General features: G+C 46.2%; 1 protein-coding gene across 2 annotated transcripts in view; it reads left to right on the top strand.

Moving 5' to 3' along the window:
* The window catches only part of ECE1 (endothelin converting enzyme 1), a 187,313-nt gene that overhangs the window by 124,147 nt on the left and 37,810 nt on the right, over nt 1–25,356 (top strand). For both annotated transcript variants that reach the window (XM_036742976.1, XM_036742975.1), the window contains exons 5-9: nt 4,778–4,899; nt 6,600–6,746; nt 8,090–8,155; nt 10,452–10,643; nt 23,989–24,131. In XM_036742976.1, coding sequence (XP_036598871.1) covers nt 4,778–4,899; nt 6,600–6,746; nt 8,090–8,155; nt 10,452–10,643; nt 23,989–24,131 — 670 coding nt within the window. The remainder of the gene's footprint in view (nt 1–4,777; nt 4,900–6,599; nt 6,747–8,089; nt 8,156–10,451; nt 10,644–23,988; nt 24,132–25,356) is intronic.

The following is a 25,356-nucleotide window of genomic DNA, read 5'->3' as shown; positions in this document are numbered from 1 at the left end:
CTCCCCAGCCTGGTAATTTACTGGAACTTGGGAGGCCCGGCCTGGGAGCGCACTCACTATTCTTTCCGATGCCTTTGTTTGGATCCCTTATCTCTAGTGACCTTCCTCTGGCCACTGAGGGAGGGTGAGGGCGGGCCCAACCTGGCTCAGATTTTTTCTGGCCTAGACTCTAAGCCCTCCCCTTGCCCCCCCCCCCCCGCCCCCCGCCGCCCCACCACAGCATTGGCATCTCGGGGTCTAAACTGGAGCCAGATGTTTGTGCTGGGGAAGGTGCTGCTTCCTGGGGGCCCTGGTATTTGACCCCAGCCTCTGGGCTGGTCCTTCAGCCCTCCTATCTTGGCAGGAGGGAGGGAGGAGCAGATTCTGGGCTGATGCTGAGGAGGGGTTCCCATAGAAACGCAGGTTTCTCTGTGTGACTCGCCTCTGACACCTCTTCTCCTCCCCCTCCCTTCTCCCAGCTGCTTTCTCACGCAAACAAGAGTGTTGTCTTGGAAAGCCAGGCTGCTCCAAGATGAGATGTTCACTGTGGCATGGAGCCCTGGGAAGTCCCCTGTGCCTGCCCCTCCCCATCCCCCTTCCCCTCCCCTTCCCTCTTCCCATCTCCCTCTCCGTCCCCCTCCCCTTCCCCCTTCTCATCCCCCTCCCTATCCCTCTCCCCTTCTTCATCCCACTGCAGTCTCCCTGCTCATTTCTTACCCCTTGTCTTCCCTTGTTCTTTCCCACCTCTTCTCTCTCCCCCATCCTCTCCCTAATCCATTCTCTCCCTTTCTCTTTTCTACTCCTAATATGTCCTCTTTGTCCTCCCCATCTTTCTTCCTTTTCTCCCTTCCCCCTCTCCCTGCCCTTCCCTCATCTCTCATTCCCTCTCCCTGTCCTCTTCCCCCTCTCTTCTTACCCTCCTTCTCCCCTCTACTGCATCCCCTCCATTTTGTACCTTCTCCTTTCCCCTTCTTTATCCTCTCCCTCTGTTCTTTTTCCCCTCCTATATCCCCCTTTTCCCTCTCCTCTTTCCCTTACTTTATGCCCACCCTCCTCTTCATCTTTTTACCTTTTTTCTTTTCTTTTCCCTCTCTCCTCTTTTCTGACCTTTCCTCCTCCTCCTCCTCCTCTTTCTCTCTCCCTCCTTCTCTCCCTCATCACCTCCTCCCTCCCCACCTCTCTCGCCTCCTTCCCCATCTCTCTCCTTTTCTCTATCTCTCCTCTCTCTTTCTCTCTCTTTGCTTCTCTCCCCCTCTCCCCCTCTCTTCCTCTCTTTTTCCCTCCCCTCTCTCTCCCCACTCTCTCCTCTCTCTCATTCCTCCTCCCTCCTCTTCCACCCCCTTTCCTTCCTCTCTCTCTCATCTCTGTTTTATCTTTCTCTTTTTCTCATCTTATGGCCCAGAAAACCACTGCCTTTCCCAGAAGGCTTCCCACTCTCCCTTCCCAGACTAATACTTTTAAAGCATTCTGTAAACCTTAAATCAATTTAGAATTGTAAATGGTTATTATTCTACCACACTATACAGCCTCCATTCTTACCTATTCATCACAGTCAGTTACGGTAAAAAAGCGTGTCTCAGTGCCACAGTGTGAAATTTATTATCTACAAATGCAATTTCAGATGATTGAATAAAGTCAACATCAATGTAAGAGAAGTTGACACATCACATAGCCTTATTTAACACAAATTAAATATGAAGTATTGAGCTGCTGTGTTCACCATAGCACACTGGAGCTGGGAGAGACCTTAGAACATAGACTATCATAGATGGGTGAGACCTTAGGACTCAGAATGTTAGACCTGGGAGGGATATTAGAACACAGAGTATCAGGACTGAGAGGGTCCTTAGAACATAGAATGTCAGAGCTGGGAGGGCCCTCAGAACACAGGATGTCAGATCTGAGAGGGCCCTTAGAACACAGAATGTCAGATCTGGGAGGGCCTTTAGAACACAGAATGTCAGAGCTGAGAGGGCCCTTAGAACACAGAATGTCAGAGCTGAGAGGGCCCTTAGAACACAGAATGGCAGAGCTGGGAGGGCCCTCAGAACACAGGATGTCAGAGCTGAGAGGGCCCTTAGAACACAGAATGTCAGATCTGGGAGGGCCTTTAGAACACAGAATGTCAGAGCTGAGAGGGCCCTTAGAACACAGAATGTCAGAGCTGAGAGGGCCCTTAGAACACAGAATGTCAGAGCTGAGAGGGCCCTTAGAACACAGAATGTCAGAGCTGAGAGGGCCCTTAGAACACAGAATGGCAGAGCTGGGAGGGCCCTCAGAACACAGGATGTCAGATCTGAGAGGGCCCTTAGAACACAGAATGTCAGATCTGGGAGGGCCTTTAGAACACAGAATGTCAGAGCTGAGAGGGCCCTTAGAACACAGAATGTCAGAGCTGAGAGGGCCCTTAGAACACAGAATGTCAGAGCTGAGAGGGCCCTTAGAACACAGAATGGCAGAGCTGGGAGGGCCCTCAGAACACAGGATGTCAGATCTGAGAGGGCCCTTAGAACACAGAATGTCAGAGCTGAGAGGGCCCTTAGAACACAGAATGTCAGAGCTGAGAGGGCCCTTAGGACACAGAATGGCAGAGCTGGGAGGGCCCTTAGAACACGGGATGTCAGAGCTGGGAGGGCCCTTAGAACACAGGATGTCAGAGCTGGGAGGGCCCTTAGAACACAGGATGTCAGAACTGGGAGAGGCCTTAGAACATAGGATATCAGAGCTGAGAGGTGCCTTAGAACATAAGATGTCAAAGCTGGGAAGGACTTCAAAACACAGAACCTTTCTAGCATGGACAGCCTGTGTTCTAACATTGCATGTTCTAAGGTCTTTTTAAGCTCTGACATCCTATGTTCTAAGTTCCCTGCTACCTCTAACATTGTGTTCTAAAATCCTTCCTATTCTGTTGTTCCATATTCTAAAATTCTATGTTCTACATTCCCTCCAAGCCCAGACATTTCATGCCCCAACAGTCTATGGTCTAATCTCCCTTCTAGTTCTGTCTGTGTTCTGAAATTCTAGGTCCTAAGTTCCCTTCTTGCTTGAATACTCTGAGTTCTAAGGATTCTTACCAGCCTGACAGTCAATGTTTTAACATTCTGTGTTCTCAGGTCCCTCACAGCTTAAACATTGATTGTCCAACTCTGACCCCAGGACAACAACAGGCCCTATCAGGAAGTCTGCCCTTATCAGAACATTCCATGTCTCTGAAAATTTAACTGAAAAAAGATAGTAAAATGGGGTGGCGGCCCATAAAGAAATCATGCAGATGTTTCAGGGTAACTAAAAACCTAGAGCAGGGAACGAAATGAGATACAGTTTACAAGGAAGATAAAGGGAAATGGAAAACAAGTCTTTAAATAGCCTGTGTACCTGAAGGGAAGATTAATTAATAATGAATGAGGCTTTGAGTAGTTTATATGAGCTACATGCAGCCTTAGGTAGAAAAAAAAGATGAGCTGTGATCTGAAAATCAGAACAGACCCACATATTCCCCGATCCCTTCTCCCTCCCTTACCTCTTACCCCTCCAAATGGGAGAATTTTGTGGCAGAATAGAAAGCTAAAGGCCTCCCGTGTCTAAAGCTTCCCAGGACTAAAATTTGGGGAATGAGGAAATAAGCATTTACAGAGCACCTACCATGTGTCAGGCACTGGGCTATGCTTTTATAAATATTTTCTCAATCCTCACAATAGGTGAGGTAGGTGCTGTTATTGTCCCAATTTTACAGTTGAGGAAACTGGGTCAATCAGAGATTGACTTGTCTAGGATCACACAGCTAGTAACTGTCTGAGGTCAAATTTGAACTCAGGCCTTCCTGACTCCAGGCCATGTTCTATCTACTGTGCCACCATCTCTGTCCTTTGGCAGAGGAAGTCCAAAGTACAGAAGAAATCATGGCAGCAACTACAAAAGGCTTGATTCAGCTGTAGTTTGGGGGGAGGGGCCTCCCCTCTAGGGAATAGGGGAGGTGAAGGATGCTGTTATGGATTATCAGGGAGTCTGCCCTTTTCAGCGAATTCCATGTCTCTGAAAATTTAATTGACAAAATACAGTAAAACGGGGTGGTGACCTCGCCAGGTTACTAAGGAGGAGCACAAAGAAAAAGCATGGATGTGCAGAGACAAGAGCTAAAGATGAATTTAGAATGAGGACACCTGGACCTTCAGATCCTGGCTCTGCCTCTCAATCACCTGTGACCTTGGGAGGGCATTTAGACTCTAATAAATACAATAAGATGTTACTTTAAAATGTAAAAACCAGTTTTAGCTCATGGGCTATACAAAAACAGGCAGTAGGCCAGATCTGGCCAGGAGGCTAAATCAATGACCTCTTCTTAAGTCCTCTTCTGACATTCTATATTCTAAGCTCCTTTCTTTCTAACTCTGAAAGTCTTTGTTTTAAAGGACCTCCCAGTGCTGACATTACAGTCCAAGGTCCACTCTGCCCTGGCATTCTGTGTCGTGAGGTCCACTCTGTCCTAATGTTCTGCATCCTGAGGTCCACTCTGCCTTAATGTTTTATGTCCTGAGGTCCATTCTGCCCTAATGTTCTGCATCCTGAGGTCCACTCTGGCCCTGGCATTTTTCATACTGAGGTCCACTGTGGCTCCAGCATTCTGTCAAAGCTCCCTCTTAGCTCTGACATTCTAAGCCCTCTTCCAGCTCGAATAGCCCAAGTTTGAAGGTGACTTTCAGCCCTGAAAGCCCAAGGTTTTCCAAGAGAGTTTGGTCCAAGAAGAGTAAAATCTCCTTAACTGGGGATCCCAGCTTCAACTGCCTCTTGTTTTTTTCAGAAAATGCCAGCGCCAGCACCAATGAGGCTGAGCGGAAGGCTCAGCAGTATTACCAGGCCTGCATGAATGAGTCCAAGATCGAGGAGCTGAAGGCCAAGCCCCTGATGCAGCTGATCGAGAAGGTAGGGCTCCCTGCCCTCTGGGCTGGCATTGCTGCTCCCGCCTTCCCCCCATCTCTCTCTCCTGCACCCCCACTCTCGCCTCTCATTAATAGTTACCAACAAACACAAACTTTTCATAGTATCAGGAATTTTAAAAGAGCATTAAAGTTCATGAGCCTTTTAATAAGGTAGTAACAGAATAGCCCCGTGTTTCTGGAGGCTCACCTTCCCCCGCAGGGATCATAGTCTAGAGAGGAGCACAATGACTGGCACACAGTGGGTGCTTAATGAATGCTCATTGACTGACTGGAAGGGATCTCTGAGGTTGTTTAGCCCAATCTCTTGTTTTGACAGTTGAGGGAACTGTGGCCCAGGGAGGTGAAATCAGTAGTGATTCATATTGTCGTGATCCCCACACTGCCTCCACTTATGACTGCTCTCATGGATGGTAGCGTGTTTTGAGCAGGAAATTCTTAATGTCGCTACTTCCTTTTCCTCGAAGGGTGTATGTGCGAAAGACAGATGGTCTTGGCCCAGGATTAGACAGATACCTTCTCTGTGTGGAGGGAGCCCCCAGTGGCCTCTCCCCTCCCCCTCAGGAAATGGGAGGGCCTTTCAGCATTCTTTCTCATCTTCTTCCCTGTGACATCACAGTGAGCAAGCTGAGCTGGAGACCTGTGGGCTGCTACCCAAGGCACCAGGCACAGGATGAATGACTTTAAACACAGTCCTTCCCAGCTCTGACATCCTGTGTCCTAAGGGTCCTCCCAGCTCTGACATTCTGTGTTCTAGGGGCACTCCCTGCTCTGACATTCTGTGTTCTAAGGGCCCTCCCAGCTCTGACATCCTGTGTTCTATGGGCCCTCCCAGTTCTGACATCCTGTGTTCTAAGGGCCCTCCCAGCTCTGACATTCTGTGTTCTAAGGCCCCTCCTAGTTCTGACATTCTATGTTCTAAGGGTGATCCCAGCTCTGGCATTCTCTATTCTAAGGGCCCTCCCAGCTCTGACATCCTGTGTCCTAAGGGTCCTCCCAGCTCTGACATTCTGTGTTCTAAGGGCCCTCCCAGCTCTGAAATCCTGTTTTCTAAGGGCCCTCCCAGCTCTGACATTCTATGTTCTAAGGGTGCTCCCAGCTCTGGCATTCTCTATTCTAAGGGCCCTCCTAGCTCTAACATTCTATGTTCTCAGGGCCCTCCCAGCTTTGACATCCTGTGTCCTAAGGGTACTCCCAGCTCTGACATTCTGTGCTCTAAGGGCCCTCCCAGCTCAGACATTCTGTGTTCTAAGGCCCCTCCCAGCTCTAACGTTCTGTGTATATCCCTTAGAAGAAAAATACAATAACTTTTTATTTCCCTAAACTGTGGCTCGTGACTGCTGCATTAAGGTGACCATCACACAAGTTTATCCTAGTGCCTACTCCCCTTCTTCTTGCTGGATCTCATTGTCTCATTCCCATCTAACTGGAGGGGGGCTTGAGTCTTGCAATAAGGAGACACTTGAATTTGAATTCTGGCTTTGACACTACTGTTGTGACCCTGGCAAGTTTCTTTCCCTCTCTGAGCCTCAGTTTCCATATCTGTAAAATGAGAGTCCTCATACTTACCCTAACTCACAGGGCTGTGGTGATATGAACCATCATTGCTGTTGCTCCAGTATGATTAAGCAGGGGCTCTGCCAGGTCCTCAACGTCCTCACCTCTATTCTCGCTCATCTCCCATAGCTTGGTGGCTGGAATATCACAGGCCCATGGGACAAAGACAACTTCCAGGAGACCCTGCAGGTGGTCACTGCTCACTATCGTACTTCCCCTTTCTTCTCTGTCTACGTCAGTGCCGACTCAAAGAACTCCAACAGCAACGTGATTCAGGTGAGTTCTACCCCCTGAGCCCATTTGGGGTCCCAGCTTCTGAACTGTATAAAAACATCTAGCCCTTGAGCAGCCATGCCTGACTGAAAACCTCTGGGCAGTTTGCCTGTTACCTGCCCAGGACATTTGTACCCCTTCCCCTGTCCCAACCTGGGCTAGTCTTTCCTTTCCCAGATGAGAAAACTGAGATCCAAAGAGAAGAGCCTCACCTGAAATCTATATCCGGTTTCATCCCCCAACATCATGATTAGGTTAGGCCATGACTTTGGCCTATGGTTTTTTTTTTTAAATTATATCATTTATTTTAACATTCATTTAAAATTTTGAATTCCCAGTTCTCTCCTTCCCTCCAGCCCCTCCTCCACCCATTGAGAAGAAGGCAAGCAATATGATGTCAGGTATATGTGTGAAATCATGTAAAATATTTTCTTATTTAGCTATATTGCAAACAACAACCGAAAAAGCGAGAAAAATAAAGTAAGTTAAAAAATATGCTTCGATCTGCACTCAGAGCTCATCAGTTCTCTCCCTGGAGGTGATTTCTCATCACAAGTCCTTTGGAATTATCTTGAATCATTGTATTGATTAGAGTAGCTAAGTCTTTAACAGGGGATCATCATACAGTGCTGCAGTTGCTGGGTATACTTTTCTCCTGGTACTGCTCACTTCGCTTTGCATCAGTTCATGTAAGTCTTCCCAGGTTTTTCTAAGAGCATCCCCCTTGTCATTTCTTATAGCACATTCCAATAGTATTCCATCACAATCAAATACTACATTGTTCAGTCATTCCCCAGTTGATGAGCATCCCCTCAATTTCCAATTCTTTACCAGCACAAAAAGAGCTAGCTATCAATATTTTTCTACATGTAAGCACTTTTCCCTTGTCTTTGATATTCTTGGGATATAGACTAATAGTGGTATTACTGGGTCGGAGCGTATGCACAGTTTGGTTGCCCTTTGGACATCGTTCCAAATTGTTCTCCAGAATGGTTAGACCAGTTCACAACTCCACCAACAGTACACTAGTGTCCCTATTTTTTCCACATCCCCACCGGTGTGTGTCATTTTCCTTTTCTGTCGTGTTAGCTCATCAGATAGGTAGTACCACGGAGTTGTTTTAATTTTCGTTTCTCTAATAAATGGCCATTTAGAGCATTTTTTTCATGTGACTATTGAGAGTTTTGATTTCTTCTGAAAACTGCCTGTTCATATCCTTTTCCATTTATCAATTGGGGAATGGCTCTTATTTTTATAAAGAGGGCTCGGTTCCCCATATATCTGAGAAATGAGATACATATGGGATCTTGTCTTGATGATCACCAGTCCCTCTTGTTTTCTTCTAGGTGGACCAGTCTGGCTTAGGCTTACCTTCAAGAGATTATTATCTGAATAAGACAGAAAATGAGAAGGTCAGTATCACTGATCAGATACCCAGCTCCTCATGGTCCCAGGTCACTTTCTCCAAGTACGAGGACCTCTTCTTTCCCTTCCCTTCCTCTCCTACTTCTCTTTCTTTCCCTCCTCTCCTCTTGTCTCCCCTCCCTTCCAATAGGCCCTTTTTCTAGCCCGTCCGCAGCAGAGTATTGAAAGCTAACAAAGAGCAAAGATGCCATTTGGCTGATGGGAAACCAGTAGTAAACCCCCTGGGCCAAGAAAGAGTCTTCCCTGAACAAGTCACATGAGGTCCAAAGCAGGAGACAAATGAGCGTCCTCTCTGTTTCAGTGGGAAATGCCCCTGGGCAGAGCTTCACCAAGCTTGCCTGCCTAGTATGGGAAAGAAAAATAAATGATTACTGAATGAATGAATGCCTCAGTGTTGAAATTCATTCTATAAATGTAACTAGTCTTAAAGCAAGTATAACCTATCTCATCGAGGCTTAATGTAAAATGATTAAATGTATAATAAAGCATCTTTTTTAAAAAATAAAAATCCTGTGGGGTTTTAGGGGATTTGCAAGATCAGCGATGTCAGATGGTCACCAAAAAAAGCCATCTCGGGCTTCATTTAGAGACATCGTGGCCAGAGCTGATCAGGAAGACAAATGTCTCTTGTCCTCCCCTTTGGTCAGACTAAGACAACAATATCTGGAGCATTGTGCTCCTCTCTAGGCACCCCACATTTTAAGAAGGACTTGGCTAGGTTTGAGAGTATCCAAAGGAGGGCAGTATCCAGAATTATGAAGGGCCTGGAGTCCAGGCTGTGCAAGAATCATTAAAAGCAAAAGTTCTTTGTTTTAAAAATATATTTTTTGATTACTGTATTTTAATATAATTGCTTTCCTTTGTAATTCTATGCATTTTATATTACGCACCTAAAAACATTATTCTGAGTAGGAGTTCTTAGGCTTCCCCAAACTGCTCAAGGTGTCCATGACACAAAAGAGGTTAAGGTAGTTGTTTAGTCATGTCCAACTCTTTGCAATCCCTTTTTGGGGTCTTTTTGGCAGATACTGAAGTGGTTTGCCATTTCCTTCTCCAGCTCATTTTACAGATGAGGAAACTGAGGCAAATAGTGTTAAATGACTTGCGCAGTGTCTGAGTAAGGTGAGGCTGGATTTGAACTCAAGTCTTCCTTATTCTAGGCCTGGCATTCTATCCACTGTGTCACAAAGCTGCCCCCAAAAAGGTTAATGACCCCGGTTTAAAAGAACTAGATGTTAGACTGGATATTTGCCCTGGAGAAGAGGAGGCCAGGGCGGGGCAGAAGCGTGGTGGTGGTGATGGGGTCCATCAGCTATCTTTAGACTGTCTTGGGACAAGCCCTTAGTTTTTGTTCTACTTGTCCCCAGAAGGCAGAACCAGGCAGATTGTGTGCCAGTTGCGAAGAGGCAGATTTAGACTCGAGGTCAGGAAACACTTTCCCAGCGGTCCTCATTTTGAGCAAAGGCAGAGCTGGGCATGATCCCCTGTCCAGTGTGTCCCTTTCCAACTCTGAGGTTCTGGGATTCTGTGAAGGAACAGAGAATCAAGCAGGGTTCCCTTCCTAGCTCTGGAGGGCCACATCGTTCGTTCTTTCAACATTCAGCAAACATTTATTGAGCGTCTGTTGTGTGTACTTCACTGTTCACAACACTGGGGTGAGGGTGGATACCAAGATGGGTGAAACACAGTCTAGCAGGAGAAATAAGCCATGTACACAAATAAATAAGATGTAAACTAGGCCAGAATATGATCAATTCCTAAGAAGAGTACAAAACAGCATGTGATTAGAAAAATGAGCAATTATTGCCAGGTGTGAGGACCAGGGAAGGCTTTATAGGCAAGATGGGGAAAGGATCCCAGTCCTCAGGGGGTCAACTGAGACATATATTTTGGGACATAACCCATTTAGGAATTTGGGGTTTTTTTCCTATAAATATTTTTTGCAAGGGTTTTGTTTTCTTTTTCCAATGGTATGGGAAGTGAGAGGGAGAGAAAAGAGATTTTTATTCATTAGAAAAGAAAATTAAAAAAAAACAAAAAAAATTTAAAAAATAAAATTTAATTTAAAAAAAGGGGGGGAATCTTGATCTAGAGCTGCAAAGGACCCCAGAGGTCATCTGGCCTAAGGACCTCATTTTACAGATTAGGAAATGGGCCCAGAGAGGGGAAGTGACTTAGTCGTCCAACCTCCCACAGAAAGTTAGTGGCCAAGGTAGAACTAGAACCCAGGTCCTCAGGCTTCCCATCTATTGCCCCTTCACTATGTCACCTTGGTTTTTCCAGGTCCTGACAGGCTACTTAAACTACATGGTGCAGCTGGGCAAGCTCCTAGGAGGGGGAGATGAGGAATCTATTCGTTATCAGATGCAGCAGATCTTGAACTTTGAGACGGCGCTGGCCAACATCACCATTCCCCAGGAGAAGCGCCGGGATGAGGAGGTCATTTACCACAAAGTGTCCGCCGGAGATCTGCAGGTAACCATTCTGTCTCTCCTGACAAAGGGCGGCAGCCCCCTGTTTGGCTCAAACACTCCTGGGCTTCTTTTGGGGCTCACACTCAAATAGGTTTTTTCTCTTCTTCTCTTCTCCAAACTTTCTCCCCTTAAAAAGCCGTAAGTGTTTATCACTAATGTGTTGTTGCTTCAGTGCCATTTGAGGATTGATTGAAGGAAAGAGAAACGTTTAGCCCAAAGAAGAAAAGGCTCAGAGAGAACATGATAGGTGAAGTTGGATCAGAAGTTTGATGAACTGTCCTATGGAAGAGTGATCGGTCTTGTTCTTAGCCCCCGAGGACAAAACTAGGAGCAACAGGGACAAGTTAGAGAGAGGGTGATTTAGACTCTGTAACAATGACTCCGTGTTCTGAGCTTCTGTGATTCCAATTTTGAGATTCTGTGGTTTCCATTTCTCAAATTCTGTGATTTTCATTCTGAAATTCTGTGATTCCGGTTCTGAATTTCTGTGATTCCAGTTCTAAGATTTTGTGATTCCAGTTTGAGCTTCTGTGATTTCAGTTTTGAGATTCTGTGGTTTCCATTTCTGAAATTCTGTGATTCCAGTTCTGAGCTTCTGTGATTCCAGCTCTGAAATTCTATAATTCACATTCTAAGATTTTGTGATTCTAGTTCTGAGATTCCGTAATTCTAGCTCTGAGCTTCTGGGATTCCAGTTCTGAGATTTTTTGATTCCAGTTCCAAAATTCTGTAATTCCAATGATTTTAGTTCTGAGCTTCTATGATTCTAGTTCTATGATTTTGTGATTCTAGTAATGAGATTCTATGATTCCAGTTCTGAGATTCCATAATTTCAGCTCTGAGCTTCTGTGATTCTAGTTCTAAGATTCCGTGGCTAGTTTCACAGTGACTTAAGGCTGCCACCTAGTGGTTTCCCACTGGTCTTTGTGAAGCTAATTGGACAGCATGAATAAACCAGAATATTTTATTTCATGCATTGTAGTTTGCCAACCATAACTTTATAACAGCTTTTTGAGCTCTTGGCTAGCTGCATGATCGTAGGTACCCCTTCCTCTGTGTGAACCCCAGTTTCCTCCACTGAAAGATAGGGATGGTAATCTTTGTACATCCCTTCCCCACTTTGGGGAAGGAAATATTTAAACACTGCATACCTTCAAGCTGTTATCATCATCATCATCACTGTCGCATGTGAGAATTTGGGAGCCGCGTCCCCTCTCTGGGGCTCAATTTTACTATCTGTAAAATGAGGACATTGGACCAGATGAGAGGATCTTAATCTTTTTGTATGTCGTGGACCCTTTGAGCAACATCTTGTAAAGTCTCTGGACCCCTTCTCAGAATAAGGGTTTTAAATAAATAAAATTAAATATATAGGATTGTAAAGGAAATCAATTGCATTGAAATATACTTAGGAAATTTAAAAAAAACATTCTAGTTTGCAGACCTTCTAAAATCTGGGTCTGTGGACCTCAGGCGAAGAGCCCCTCACCCAGAGGATCTCTGAGATTCCTTCTATTCCTGTGGCTATCAGGCTCATCGAACAGCATTCGAGGGATACCCAGTCTGTTCGTTGCTACATGTGAAGCACTGGGGTCTTATCCAGTTTCTAAATTCTTTGGTCCTAGACAGTTTGTACAGGTAGCATCAACCCATTTTATAGACGAGGAAACTGAGGCTCAGAGCAATTATTGGTACTTCTCATCCATATGACACTTTAAGGTCATTGTGTCATTTGTTCCTTACCACAACCCTCCAAGGCAGCTGTTTCAAAGATTATTATCCCCATCTTAGAGACGAGAAAAATGAGTCTCAGAAAACTTATTAACTCCCATTCCTCCAGGGCATGAAGACTTGTAAGGGGCTTTGCAGATATTCTCATTCAGTCCTCCCCACTGCCTTCTTTCAGGTAGCTTACGTGAGCCTTATTATGGCCATTATACCGATGAAGAAACAGGAGGTCAGAGAAGGAGCAATGATTTGTCCAAAGACACACGGCTTGTTAGAGTGAGAGCAGCCTCCTCACTGAGACAAGTGTACATCAAGTGCCCAACTTGAAATTTCACCCTGTTGTGTAATAGGGTGTGTGTGTGTGTGTGTGTGTGTGTGTGTTGGGGAGGGAGGAGAGAATGCATGCCTACTGTGAGACCGGTTAGGACCTCTGGTTATTAGCTCCTTGCTGTCTGTCTCTTTTACCAAATTCCCCATCCTTTACTCTGTCTTTGTTCTCCCACTTGAAAGAAAATTTCCCTCTTCCCTCCATCCTCTCCTTCCAGCTAAATCTCCTCAGCCTGCAAGGCCCAGCTCAAATCCAGCCTCCTCCAGGAAGCCTTCCGTCATTTCCTCTGGCCAGAAACGGCCTCTCCCTGCTTTGCTCCTCTGGCACATAATGGTCTGGTCCCATTCACACGTCCCTGAGCATGGACTGCCTCCTGTCATTGGTTAGAGCCCCACGTACTCTTAGAGCTCGATGGGACTCCAAAGGGTCCCCAGCTACTCCATCAGCTGAGCGAGGATCAAATGATGCTTTTTTGCGCCTGTCTAATCTTGCTAGACTAGATCCCCTCTGAGGTCCAGAATTCATTCCAGAATGAGATTCTGGAATCCAGTTGAATCCAGGAATGAATGAATGAATAAAATGCCCTGCAGTTCCCTTGACAAGTGGTTACCCCGTCTATCCAGACTTCCAGTGATGGGGAACTCTGTTTCCCAAGGGGGCCCCTTCCATTTTGTGAGGTAACTGATGGCTAGGACCTTACATTGCGCTAAATCTGCCCCCCTGTTACATCCACCCAGTATCCCTATTCTCTAGGGCCAAGCAGAATAGGAATGACTTACCACCCGACAACCCTTCAGATATCTGTATATTTCATCTTGCCACCGTGCCTGGATGACCCCTTGGTGGCAGGGACTGTGTCTTTTACAGGTTGTCCCAAAAGTCTTATTGCAGCCTTAACCTTTAAATGCTTAATTTAGACCGGCATAGACAGATCACCCAGGCCTCTAACTCTAAATCCGGGCCTTTTCCTACTTCCCACCTCCCCTTCGTGGGGCCGGTAGCCTCTTACATGGAGATCAGAGGGGTATTTCACAGCTCTTATCTTGGGAACCAAAATGTTCAAGAACATACTCTGAATCTGTAAACGTTGGGAGGTGGCAGGTGATGCCAGGCGGTGGAGGTGGAAGCTGTTGACAGAGGGCGGTGGGAGGGAGATTTGTAGCCCCTGTTGCTGGGGGAGACATCTGGTACTGTTTTTCTTCTGCAGCCTTAGAAGGTCAAGCTGTTTGTGTCCTGTGCATTAGGTCAGTTCCAGCTGTGAGGCTCCCAGCGCACAGACTGAACCCTCCCACCTTCATGACACCCTGAGGTGGTTAAGGTGGGGGTGGGACTGGCAGCTTTCTCTTCAGGCAGCTCCTCCCAGGAGCAGAGGAAGGTGCAAGCCTGCCTCTATCACATCATCTTACCTAGTGCCCCATGGCCCCAGGGTTTGGGACAGCCTTTGTTTAGCTCTTCCTAACAGTTCAATGCCAAAGATATTTCTGGGTACTGGGAGTGGGGGGTGACCTCAGATTTAAATAAGCATCCTGGGTCCTCAAGAAACTTACTATCTAGTAAGGAAATAAGAGACCATGGTTAGTGGAAAGACCATGGTTAGTAGAAAAAAGCATTGAACTTGGAGTCAGCAGGCCTGGGATGGAATCTAGCTCTGCTTCTTACTAACTATGTGACTTTGAGCAAGTCTGTCAAATGAACAGATTGGACTCGCTCACCTCTGAAATCCTTTCCAGCTCTAGAGCTGAGAGTCTGCGACCCTCCAGATGTGGGTGGGTAGAGAACCTCCTGGCACTAGACAGTGGCAGAGAGCCAACCATGGAGTCATTCGGTGTGGTCCCCAATAAGGGTAGCTGGGAAGGGAAGGGAAGGAGGGAAAGGCAAGGACCTGAGGTTGAATGTGGCTTCAGCTCCTTACCCCCTGGCATTTCTGTGTCTCAGTTTCTTCGTTTGAAGAATGAGGATAACCATAACACCACCTCCCAAGGTTATTGTGAGTTTCAAAGAAGATTATATGCATATATCATATGTATATGTGTGCATATATCACATGCATATATGTGCATTCAACACTGCGTGGTAACTCATGCCAATTCCGTACACACACGCACACGCATGCGCGCACGCATGTGCGTGTGCATGTGTGTGTGTGTGTACTATTATTATTATGTCTTCAAAACAATGAAATCCCAATGCAGATGACCCTAACTCACAAATTCAACTGATCAATAAATCAGGGAGGTACCAAAAAAGTCTCATTTGATGCCTGCTTCCTGCGTGATGGGAAAGAGAACCTCTCCCACCTTTTCCCAGATGTACAGATCTTGCCCAGGGGAGGGCCCTATTATGGTCATGCTCCCAGCATGAATAAGACTTTGTCAGTGACAGCCCCTCATCCTTGATCACGAAATTCATCCAGCGAGCGTGAGGCAGAAGAGGTCATCTTGGGTAGAGAGCTGGTCTCCCAAGTCCGAAAGGAGACAACAAGAAAAGAATCATGTAAAAAAAAATCTATACAGGATAAATAGGAAATAATGAAGGGGGGAGGGGAGGCCCTGGAATGAAGGGGTCTTGGGATATGCATTAGTAGAAGGGGTTCCTGCTCTGCCATCATCACAGATCCCTTTCCTTCCTTTGGTATCCCCCCAGGATGGGGCTCCCTGTCCTGGGCCAGTGTTCAGATTTCTGAGGAAGTGGAATTCAGAGTCACTGAGGCCCTGCCATTTAAGGGAACTTGAAAACCATCTCACTCCCTTTTAGTAGCCTGTGAATTTTAGCATCCACAATGACTGGCACATAGTAGGTGCTTAATGAATGCTAGTTGATTGATCATGCCTCATCTAAAAAGACCATCTTTGTCAATTTCCCATCCAAATTCCTGATTTTTCTCACTAAAATGGTTCCCAGACATTCTAATGTTCACATTTCTCTGGTCCTTTGAGACATTTGCCCAACACTTGCCCCCCAATAACATCAAAGGGTAGGCAAGACAAGGATTATTGGCTCCACTTTACAGACAGGAAAACTGAAGCTCAAAAAACTATAATGATTGGGCCAAGGCCACACAGCTAGTGAGTGTCAGAGCTAAGATCTGAAACAAATCTACCTGCTCCAAATCCGGTGCCCCTTCTGCCTTGCCACTCTTTTAGACTTTCTTATTTCTCCCAGTAAAACTATTCCTTCCTTATTTTTCTGACACCATCTCACTCCCTTGTTTCCCAAACTGAAACCAAATGCCAAACATCACACTGATTTTTTTTCAGACACTTCCAGTGATTTTTGAATCTTAACTTGTGATGGCTTGGAATCCAATACTGGGTTTCCTTCTTTAAAAAATAAAAGTTGTTTTAACACCTGCCATTTACCCTGTATATATCTTATATGGACATAGTTGTTTGCATGTTGTCTCCCTATTAGAAAGGAAGCCTTGAAAGAGGGACCATGTTTATGCCTTTCTTTGCTTCTTTACTGTACAGCACAGCGCCTGGCACACAGAAGGTGTTTAATAATTGCTTATCGACTGACTGACTACTTACCGGGGTTACACAGTTGTTGTCTAAGGTGGGATCTGAACTCAGATCTTTCTGATTCCCAAGTTCACTACTCTATCCCTTACACCCCATGCCTGTTGTTTTGGTTCCCATTTTGCTCTGCATTTGTCTGTATTAAGTTTTCCTATATTTCTTTTAATTCCTCAACTGTGTTTCTTAGGGTTCAGTAATAATCCGGCACACATTCTCATGCCGCAGTGAGTTCAGCCCTTTCCCAGTTGATGGGCACCCAGTTTAGGACACCATCAGTGTTTACAGGCTATGCCGTGGGTGAAGCCAGCCTAACCAAGTACAGTCTGTCTGGAAGGTTCATACCCAATAATAGCTGGTATTTCTATAAAACACTTTATAAAGCTATAAAGGGCTTTATCCGTATGCTCATATTTCATCCTCACGGCCTTGTTAAGTAGGTATGGTTTTATTGTCCCCATCTTACAGGAAGTGAAACTGAATCTTGGAGAGATGAAGTCATTTGTCCTTGGTCAATCGCAGGAATTAATGATTAGCAGAGCCAGGGGATCACCCCTTCCAGGTCCAAAGCCTTTGAACCCCAGTCTCCTTGCTTCAGACCCAGGGTTCTTTCCTTGTCCTCACACTGCCTCTCTGAAGAGATCTCAAAGTTGGCTTGGTTTTTTTTTGATAGTCACCTAACACTAATAGAAAGGACCCTCTTCCCCAGAGCCTTAGAGTCCATGTCTAATGCGAAATGGCTGAAAGAAGCAAGGCTGTTTAACCTGTAGAAGAGACCACTCAGGAGATATGTGAGAGCTGTCTTCATATGTTTGGAGGTCTGTCATGTGGAGGGGAGATTGGCCTTGCTCTGTGAAGCCCCAGGAGGCAGAACCTCTGCAATGGGGATATTGCAGAAAGGCCAGTTTTGACCGGATGTCAGGAAATCCTTCATAATAATTAGGATAGTCCCAAAACGGGGGCAGCTAGGTGACGCAGCAGATAGACTGCTGAGCCTGGAGTCAGGAAGACATCTTCAGATCTGGCCTCAGCCAGTTACTAGCTGGACGGGTCACTTTACCCTTTGCCTCAGTTTCCTCATCTGTAAAATAAACTGGAGAAGGAAATGGCAAACCACTCCAGTATCTTTGCCAAAAAAAAAAAAAAAAAACCCAAATGGAGTCACAAAGAGTCAGACACAACTGAAATGAGTGAAGAACAACCACAAAGTAGGATAGCCTGTGAGAAAACTAGTGGGTTCTGCCTCCTTGGAGGGCTTGTCAGGTGTCTTGTAGTGGGGGCTTCTTTTTGTGTATGTACCAACAGGCCTCAAACCCATCGGTGAGTTGGGGGTGGGGCACGGTATCGACCCCAAGCATGTGAAGACTTTCCCCCAGTGGAATTAGAGGATGAGAACCATCTGTTCCAACGGACATAAAAGTGGCCGAAGTGGGCGCTGTGGAGCGCTCAGAGCTTGGTCAGACATGGAAGATGCCAAGATCACCCACTGCATCCCAGACATCAGCCGTCTTGACTTTTGTCCTAACCCTGGACTCTGATGACTCTGGAAGAAAGAGTGAGCAACCTGCCTCACTTAAATCCAATCCACCCACAAGTCAAGATGCCACCCACGGTGTCATAGGTCATCTTTGAAAACAAAGGACAAACAGCAGCAGCACTGGACTAGGGGACTGCTTCCAACTCTCCAATTCTTTGATTCTTTATCAGAATCCCCATTTCACAAGAGTAAAACTGAGGCCCACAGAGTTAAAGCAACAACTTCTTAGCATCATCATCATCATCATCATCATCATCGAGTTAGAGCTGGCAAAGACCTTCAGGATCTTCTAGTCCAGTCCCCTCACTTGCAGACACTAAGACTCAGAGGGTAGTTGCCTTGCCCAAAGTCATACAGATAGTAGGTAGCCAGTTAGGATTTGAACCCAAAACCTCTCACCCCAAATCTAACATTTTTCCCCCTGTACCGTTGGCCAATGGTCACACAGCTGATGAGGGACAGAGAGGATTCGAAATCGGGTCTCTCCTGACCACAGCTCTAGAACCGTCTCTCCTTCACCATACTGCCTCCTGTCTCCCATCATTTTAAAGGAGAGCAAATTGACACCAAGAGAAGAAGACTTATCCAGGTCACTCAGCCAGGCGGGGGGCAGAGCTGAAGTGAAGATTTTAAAATAGGATAACAACATGGCAGACACAAAACTTGGAAAGACATAAGAGCTCTGATTGATACAAAGGTTGCAAAGGACCAGTGAAGAGGCGTGCTAGCCACCTCCTGATCAATAGGTAGGGAATACAGAATGAGATACATTTTCAGACATGATCAATGTGGGAATTTGTTTTGTACAACTATGCATATCCATTCCAAGGGTTTTGTTTTTCTTTTCTAGTGGGGTGCAGGGAGTGAGAAGGAGAAAATGGATTTTTTTAGTTGAAAGACAATTAAATTTTTAAAAAATATTTTAAAATAGAGAAATAAATTTCCCAGAGCTTTTTATATTCTACCCTCCTTCCACCTGCTTGCCTCATAGATCCATCGTGAGAATTACCCTCCCTAAAACACTTGCTTTCCCTAGAGGAGGAGGGCAGCAGAAGGTGATGACAAGATAGAAACATAACATCTAGTACCTTAGACCAGGGAGTTCTCATCACTTTAGTTTGCTTAACATTCCTGACCCTGTGTGGGAGGGCAGGGTAAGGTGAGTAAATAGCGGCTTTCTGCTGACTTACCCATTTTCCCAAAGCAGTTAGCTGCTCAGACCGTCTGGCTGCTGTAACCTACTGGTCCTTGTTTCCAGAGACCCAATGAGCAAAGCATCTGAGTGTTGCTGTCACAGGAATGCAAAGCAGCCATTACTCAGGTAGCTCCTGCAGACGGGTCTGAGGGTGCCCAGGAATTAGGTCTTTGCCTTTCAGACTGTGACTGAGGAGAGAGGAGCAAGATGGGTGGCTGGACAATTGCTCTCTTTGGGAGAAGCTAGTCTTCTGAAGGCTTCTTCTCATCATGAATAAGAAGAAAGGAGACCTGAGTTCTAGTTCTAGCCCTGGTTCTGCTACTAACTACCTCAGGCTAGTCAGGAAGGGCAGAGAGAGAGAGAGAGAAGGAAGAAGGAGAGAAGGGAGGGAGAGAAGGAAGGGATGGAAAGAGAAAAAAGAGGTAGGGAAAGAAGGAAAGATCATTTATTAATGTCATTTAATAATTTTAAATTTAAAAATTATTTTAAAATTTAAAATTTAGATTTAAAATTTCAAAATTAGATTTTAAAATGCTTACTAAAGCTAAATCCTGTGGATGCAAATATAGGCAAAAAGAAAGACAGCACCTGTCCTCAAGGAGCTACATTCTGATGGTTCTGTTTCCTTCTGTGGGTCCTTTTCCTCCACTAAAATGTTGGAGTTGGACCACATGCCTCCTAAAGTCCCATCTGTTTCTTCTAATATTCTGTGTCCTAATGCTCTTTAAATCAACAAGGATGTATTTAGGGCCTACTATGTGCCAGATAGTGTTCTAGGCATTGGAGAGACAAAGACAAAAATGACAAAAGACAAAAAAAGGGCCCTGCCTTCAAGGAGGGGTTTTGCCCTGGTGTTTGCCCTGGGATTCAGAATTAGTAGTTACGGCTCTGGGAGATGATGCTCTCAGCGATGAAATTGTAGGTTGATCAAAGCATCCATTCATGTGCTAAGACACAGGATTATTAAGACAGTCATTAATTTCATTTAACAAATACTAAGTACCTACTGTGCTTTACTCTGAATGAATGAATGAATGAATGAGCGTTTATTAAGTGCTTACTATGTGCCAAACACTGTGTTTAGTCCTAAAAATAAAAATATAAGCAAATAAGACAGTGTCTGCCCTTAAGGAGTCTATATACTACTAGGGGAGGGCAATGCATGAAGGGGAAGTAGATTTGGAAGGTGATGGGTGACAAGGGCCTCCCAGAGTGGTGGCAGCACAGTCTGGAAATGGCCAAGAAGTGTCACTATAGTGTAGTGATGTGGTCTCGTATTGGTAATAGCAAGGATGTGTCATGGTGGTCTGGTACCAGACACAACCTCACTTAGGGGCAAAGTCTGCATCCCGATGGGAGGCGCAGGAGAGCCGGAGTCCAGACGGCATAGCTCTGACCTATGTTTCTCCATCTTAATTCCAAAGAAATCTTTATTCTCTTTTAATACGGAAATTGTGCCTCAGTTTTCTCATCTGTAAGAGGAGAGAGTTGGACTCAATGGTCTTGATAGTTTTGGACCCCTTCCCATGGAGAGCTCATCAAGGCCAGGGGGGAGGGTGCTTGGGTGAGGAGGAGGGCCAGGGCAATGCCCTCAAAACTGGACAGACAGGGCCAGCTGTTTCATTCCCTCCCTTCCCCTCCCCCCAGGGTCTTTGTCCTGCCTGTCCTTCCCATAACTCCTCATCCTCCTCCTGCCACCTGCATTCACCTCTACCAGACTTCACACTTTCGATGGGGGTTCATGGGGGAGCCAGGGGCACACTGGAAGTGCTCTGAGAACTCCTTGGAGTTGAAGATGGTGCCGATGACCCGGAAGCGAGAGGGGCTGTGGGGATCTGTGATGAAGCCTTCATGGGAGCTCTCGGGGGTATGGACTGAGCACCAGACCTGCATTAGGGGGAACAAATGAGAGAGGTCAGGGTGATTGGGGATGTGGAGAGAGTCAGGATGGCGTGCCATCTTTTCCTGCTCTGGAGTTTCAGGAGGAGGAGAGACAGAGTGATGTAGTGGCAAGATTGGAGCATTTAGAATTATGGGTGCTAGGTTCAAATCCTGTGATTGGCAAGCAGTTGTTGTGCACTTACTATGTGCCATGCACAAGAGGATTGACTGAAGGAACTGGGGATGTTTATCCTGGAGAAAAGAAGAGTGAAAGGGGATACGAGAGCGGTCTTCAAGGATCTCAAGGGCTAGAGGGGCGTGACTTGTCCCGCTTGGCCCCCAGGAGTGGAACGAGGACCGATAAGATGGCAGCTACAGGGAGGCAGGGTTCCACTCGATGTCAGAGAAAGCTCCCCGCTGGTAAGAGACAGCCCAGAGTAGGATGGGTGGGCAGCAGGCCCCCTCCCTTGAGGTCTGATGAGAAGTCCCATAGAGGGAATCCTTCTTGAGGGCTGTTCCAGATTCTGTGACCCTGAATGAGGCAGGAGGAGTCTGTTGCCAAAGTTCAGGTGGACAGTGATGGGGAAATGGAACGTGGTGAGCAGAGCTTGGAGTGGGACACAGGGTGAATGGAGGAGATTCCAGGCGCCAGACTGTCGCTGAGAAAGAGCTCTGGATTTGGATAAAGACCCAGGTTCTAATCCTGCCCCTGGCCCTTAACCTTTGTTGTTGTTGTTCAGGTGGGCCCAGTTCTTCGTGACCCCCATTTGGGGCTTTCTTGGTAGAGATACTGGAGGGGTTTGCCATTTCCTTCTCTAGCTCATTTTGCAGATGAGGAAACTGAGACAAACAGGGTGAAGTGACTTGCCCAGGGTCACACAGCTACTGAGTGTCTGAGGTGGGATTTGAAATGAAGATGAGTCTTCTTGACTCCAGGCCCAGTGCTCCGTGCACTATGGCGCACCCCCCCCCCACCCCACCAGAGGCCCTTAACCTTGAGCATGTTACTTTTACCACTCAGGGAGGGTTAGGTTAAGTGGTGTTTAAGGTCTTTTATCACAGGGTCATAGAATTAGAGACAGAAGAGACCCTCCAGTCGCACCTGCCACCTGAAAATTCACAGACTAAGAAACTGAGACAAAGAAAGGCAAGATGCCTTGACTGTGATCCTGCAGGTAATAAGTAGCAGAGTGGAGATTTGAACTCAAGACCTCTGAGTACCAACTCAGTGTTCTCTCAGCTGCCACTACTCCTAAGGACTGTGGTCCCATGACCCCTGTGCTGGACTGCCTTCCAACCTCTAGAACCAAGGAGCTAGGCCAGAGAGACTAGAGCAGGAATTCTGAACCCAGGGTCTATCAATCTATTTTTGGCTTTGGTTTTGAATATTTAGATAACCCTCAATATAATTGGTTTCCTTTGTAATCCAATGGATTTTATTTTATTTATTTAAAAACTTTATTCTGAGAAGAGGTCCATGAGGCTTTGCCAGTCTGCCAAAGGAGTGTGTGACATAGAAACATTAAGGTTAGGAATCTTTGGAACATAGAATGCCAGGGCTGGGAGGGCCCTTAGGACACAGTATGTCAGAGCTGAGAGGGGCCTTAGAACACAAGATATCAGCTGGAAGGGCCCTTAGAACACGAGATGTCAGCTGGGAGGGCCCTTGGAACACAGGATGTCAGAGCTGGGAGGGCCTTTAGAACACAGTATGTCAGAGCTGGGAGGGCCCTTAGAACACAGAATGTCAGAGCTGGGAGGGGCCTTAGAATCCAGAATGTCAGAGCTGGGAGGAACCTTAGAACTCAGAATGTCAGAGCTGGGAAGGCCCTTAGAACTCAGAATGTCAGAGCTGGGAGGGCCTTTAGAACACAGAATGTGAGATCTGGGAGGGGCCTTAGAACACAGGATAACAGAGCCAGGAGGGCCCTTAGAACACAGGATGTCAGAGTTGAGAGGGCCCTTAGAGCACAGGATGTCAGAGCTGGGAGGGCCCTTAGAACCCACAGTGTCAGGGGTGGGAAGGGCCTTAGGACACTGAATGACAGAGGTGGGAGGGCCCTTAAGACACAGAATGTCAGAGCTGGGAGTAACTTTAGAACAGAGAATGTCATAGCTAAGAGGGACCTTAGAACACATAATGAAGGTGAAGGGAGCCTTAAAATAGGTAGTGTCAACATGACTATTATGGAAGTGTTTTGCATGACTACACATGTATAACCTATATCAAAGTTTTAAAAGTGAATGTTAAAAAATTTTTTTACATGTAACTGGGGAAAAAATAAAATAGTAAATAAAATTTTTAAAAAAGGAATAGATAATGTTGTATCTAAATGGGACCTTAGAAAAGGGAAAGTCAGACCAGGGAGGGCCCTGGAAGCAAGAACTGCAAGGCTGGGAGGGCCCTTAAAACATAAAACATCAAAGCTGGAAGTGACCTTAGAAACAGAATGGCAGATCTGGGAGGGCCCTGAGAACACAATGTTCAGGCTGGAAGAGATCTCAGGTAGGGTTTCTTAACCTGGGGTCCACAAACTTTTAGAAAATACTTTGATAACTACATTTCATTTTCCTTTGTAACTCTGTGTATTTTCTTGTATGCATTTAAAAACAGGATTCTGAGAAGGATCCTTGGGCTTCATTAGACAAACCTGTCCCCCCCAAAAGGCCAAGAACCTACAAACTGGAAAGATTCTGGGGATTAAGGCAGTAAGACGGACAATTTCCCTACGTAGCCCTAGAGTTGGGGTCTGGAATACTCTGACACCCTTCCTCATTTGGGGCAGGACAGGTAGCTGATAAGAATATTTCATCAGGATTATCTATCACGAAGGGCCCTGGAATGAAACATTTTTTTTGGCAGGGCCATCAAGTTGTGGGGCCGGGCACATTATCCCTGGTCCTGCCTGCCTCCTGTCTCCTGTGCCTCTTGGCTCCAGCTCCAGGTAGGTAAGTCTGCCAAGTCCTGATGGTGCCAGGTGTTACTGAGACTACAGAAAGGTCTGCCAACCAGAAATCTCATTGGCAAGGCTTGGGAGGCCATGGTCAAGACTATTGGTCAGGAAAATTTCCTGTAAGCATTCATTCAATGACAGTTTGCACCCATGTGGGGTGTGACAGGCGACTGGCCTGCCAGTTTCACACCCTTGGCTTCTCTTTCAGACTTTGGCACCTGCCATCAACTGGATGCCCTTCCTTACGACTGTGTTCTACCCCGTGGAGATCAATGAATCAGAGCCTGTGGTGGTCTATGCCAAGGAATACTTGGAACAAGTCTCCAACCTTATCAACAACACAGACAAATGGTAAGGTGATCCTCCTGGCTGGAGATGCCAGGAAGGGGCTCACCCAGGCAGCGGGCGACTCCCATATGGCTGTCTTGTCCATCTCAGTCTTGGCTAGGTAGGAATGAATATAGCCTTCTGTAAATCTCACAGCACCATGACTGAAGTGTTGTTACTATAGCAAGGTGTAAGAGAAAGAGGTCTTACTTAGACACAAGAACCGGGTTCAAGTCCCAGCTCTGTCAGTTGGATGACCCTCGGCAAGTTCCCTCTTGGTGACTGAGCTTTTTCCTCTGTACAAGGAAGAGTTAGATCAGGGAATCTCTAAGGTCACCCAGTCTCATAGGAGCATAGATGTAGGGCCAGAAGAGCTAGCTCCCTCATTGTACAGATGGTAAAACAGAAATCTAGAGAGTAAACTTGTCTAGGCCACAGAGCCAGGGCATAAAAGAGCAATAAGCCCGTCTCTGGTCTTATGACTCCGCACCCAGCACTTCTTCCACAGGCCCCTGGAAGGACTTTAGATTCCACCCACTCAGTATCCAAATAGAAATCTCCTCCATGATTCCCCATGAAATGGTTATTTGGCTTTGTTTGAAGGGGAGCCTACCACCTCCCACGGAATCCCATTTCACTGTAATTGTTAGAAAGTCTTTCCTGACGTCAGGCCTCTCTGTAGCTTCCACATGTTTCTTCTTCCCATATTTAACATTCTGTGATTCTCTGCCATCAGAAGGATGCATGAATGTCCCTTGAAATGAGGGCCTAGTTTATCTTTAGCCAAAGTGGTAACGGCTGCAGAGACAGGGTCCAGGGTCTGGGTGGGCCAGGGATGAGTGACTGAAGGAAGATCACGGAGTACCTGGATGGTCAGAGTTTTCTCCTGATCCCCTTTCCTTTGACTCTTCCCACTGCTGACCCCCCTCATCCCCTACCCCTGCCCATCTACTTTGGTATTGTAGAGTAGCCATCATCTTCCCTTCTCCTGCCCCTCTGCTCGGGAGTGGAATGGAGCCCAGAATCCAGGATAGTGCATTGAAGTTATCAGACAATTTGGATCAGTCCCATGAGTATTCATAAATTACTGACCGAGGGGCTAGGCACCGGGGATACAAAGACAAAAGCCAAGTAGTCCCTGCCTTCATGGAGCTTCCATTCTACTGGGGAGAAACATCATGTACATGAATGAGTAAATTCTGATTATATATAAAGCAATTTCATCTCCTTCACTTGGACTGTTGAGTGG

This window comes from Trichosurus vulpecula, chromosome 2, assembly GCF_011100635.1.
Source record: "Trichosurus vulpecula isolate mTriVul1 chromosome 2, mTriVul1.pri, whole genome shotgun sequence".
Lineage (NCBI taxonomy): Eukaryota > Metazoa > Chordata > Mammalia > Diprotodontia > Phalangeridae > Trichosurus > Trichosurus vulpecula.
The sequence above is the reverse complement of the archived record's forward strand: the minus strand, read 5'-3'. Positions and strand labels throughout refer to the sequence as shown.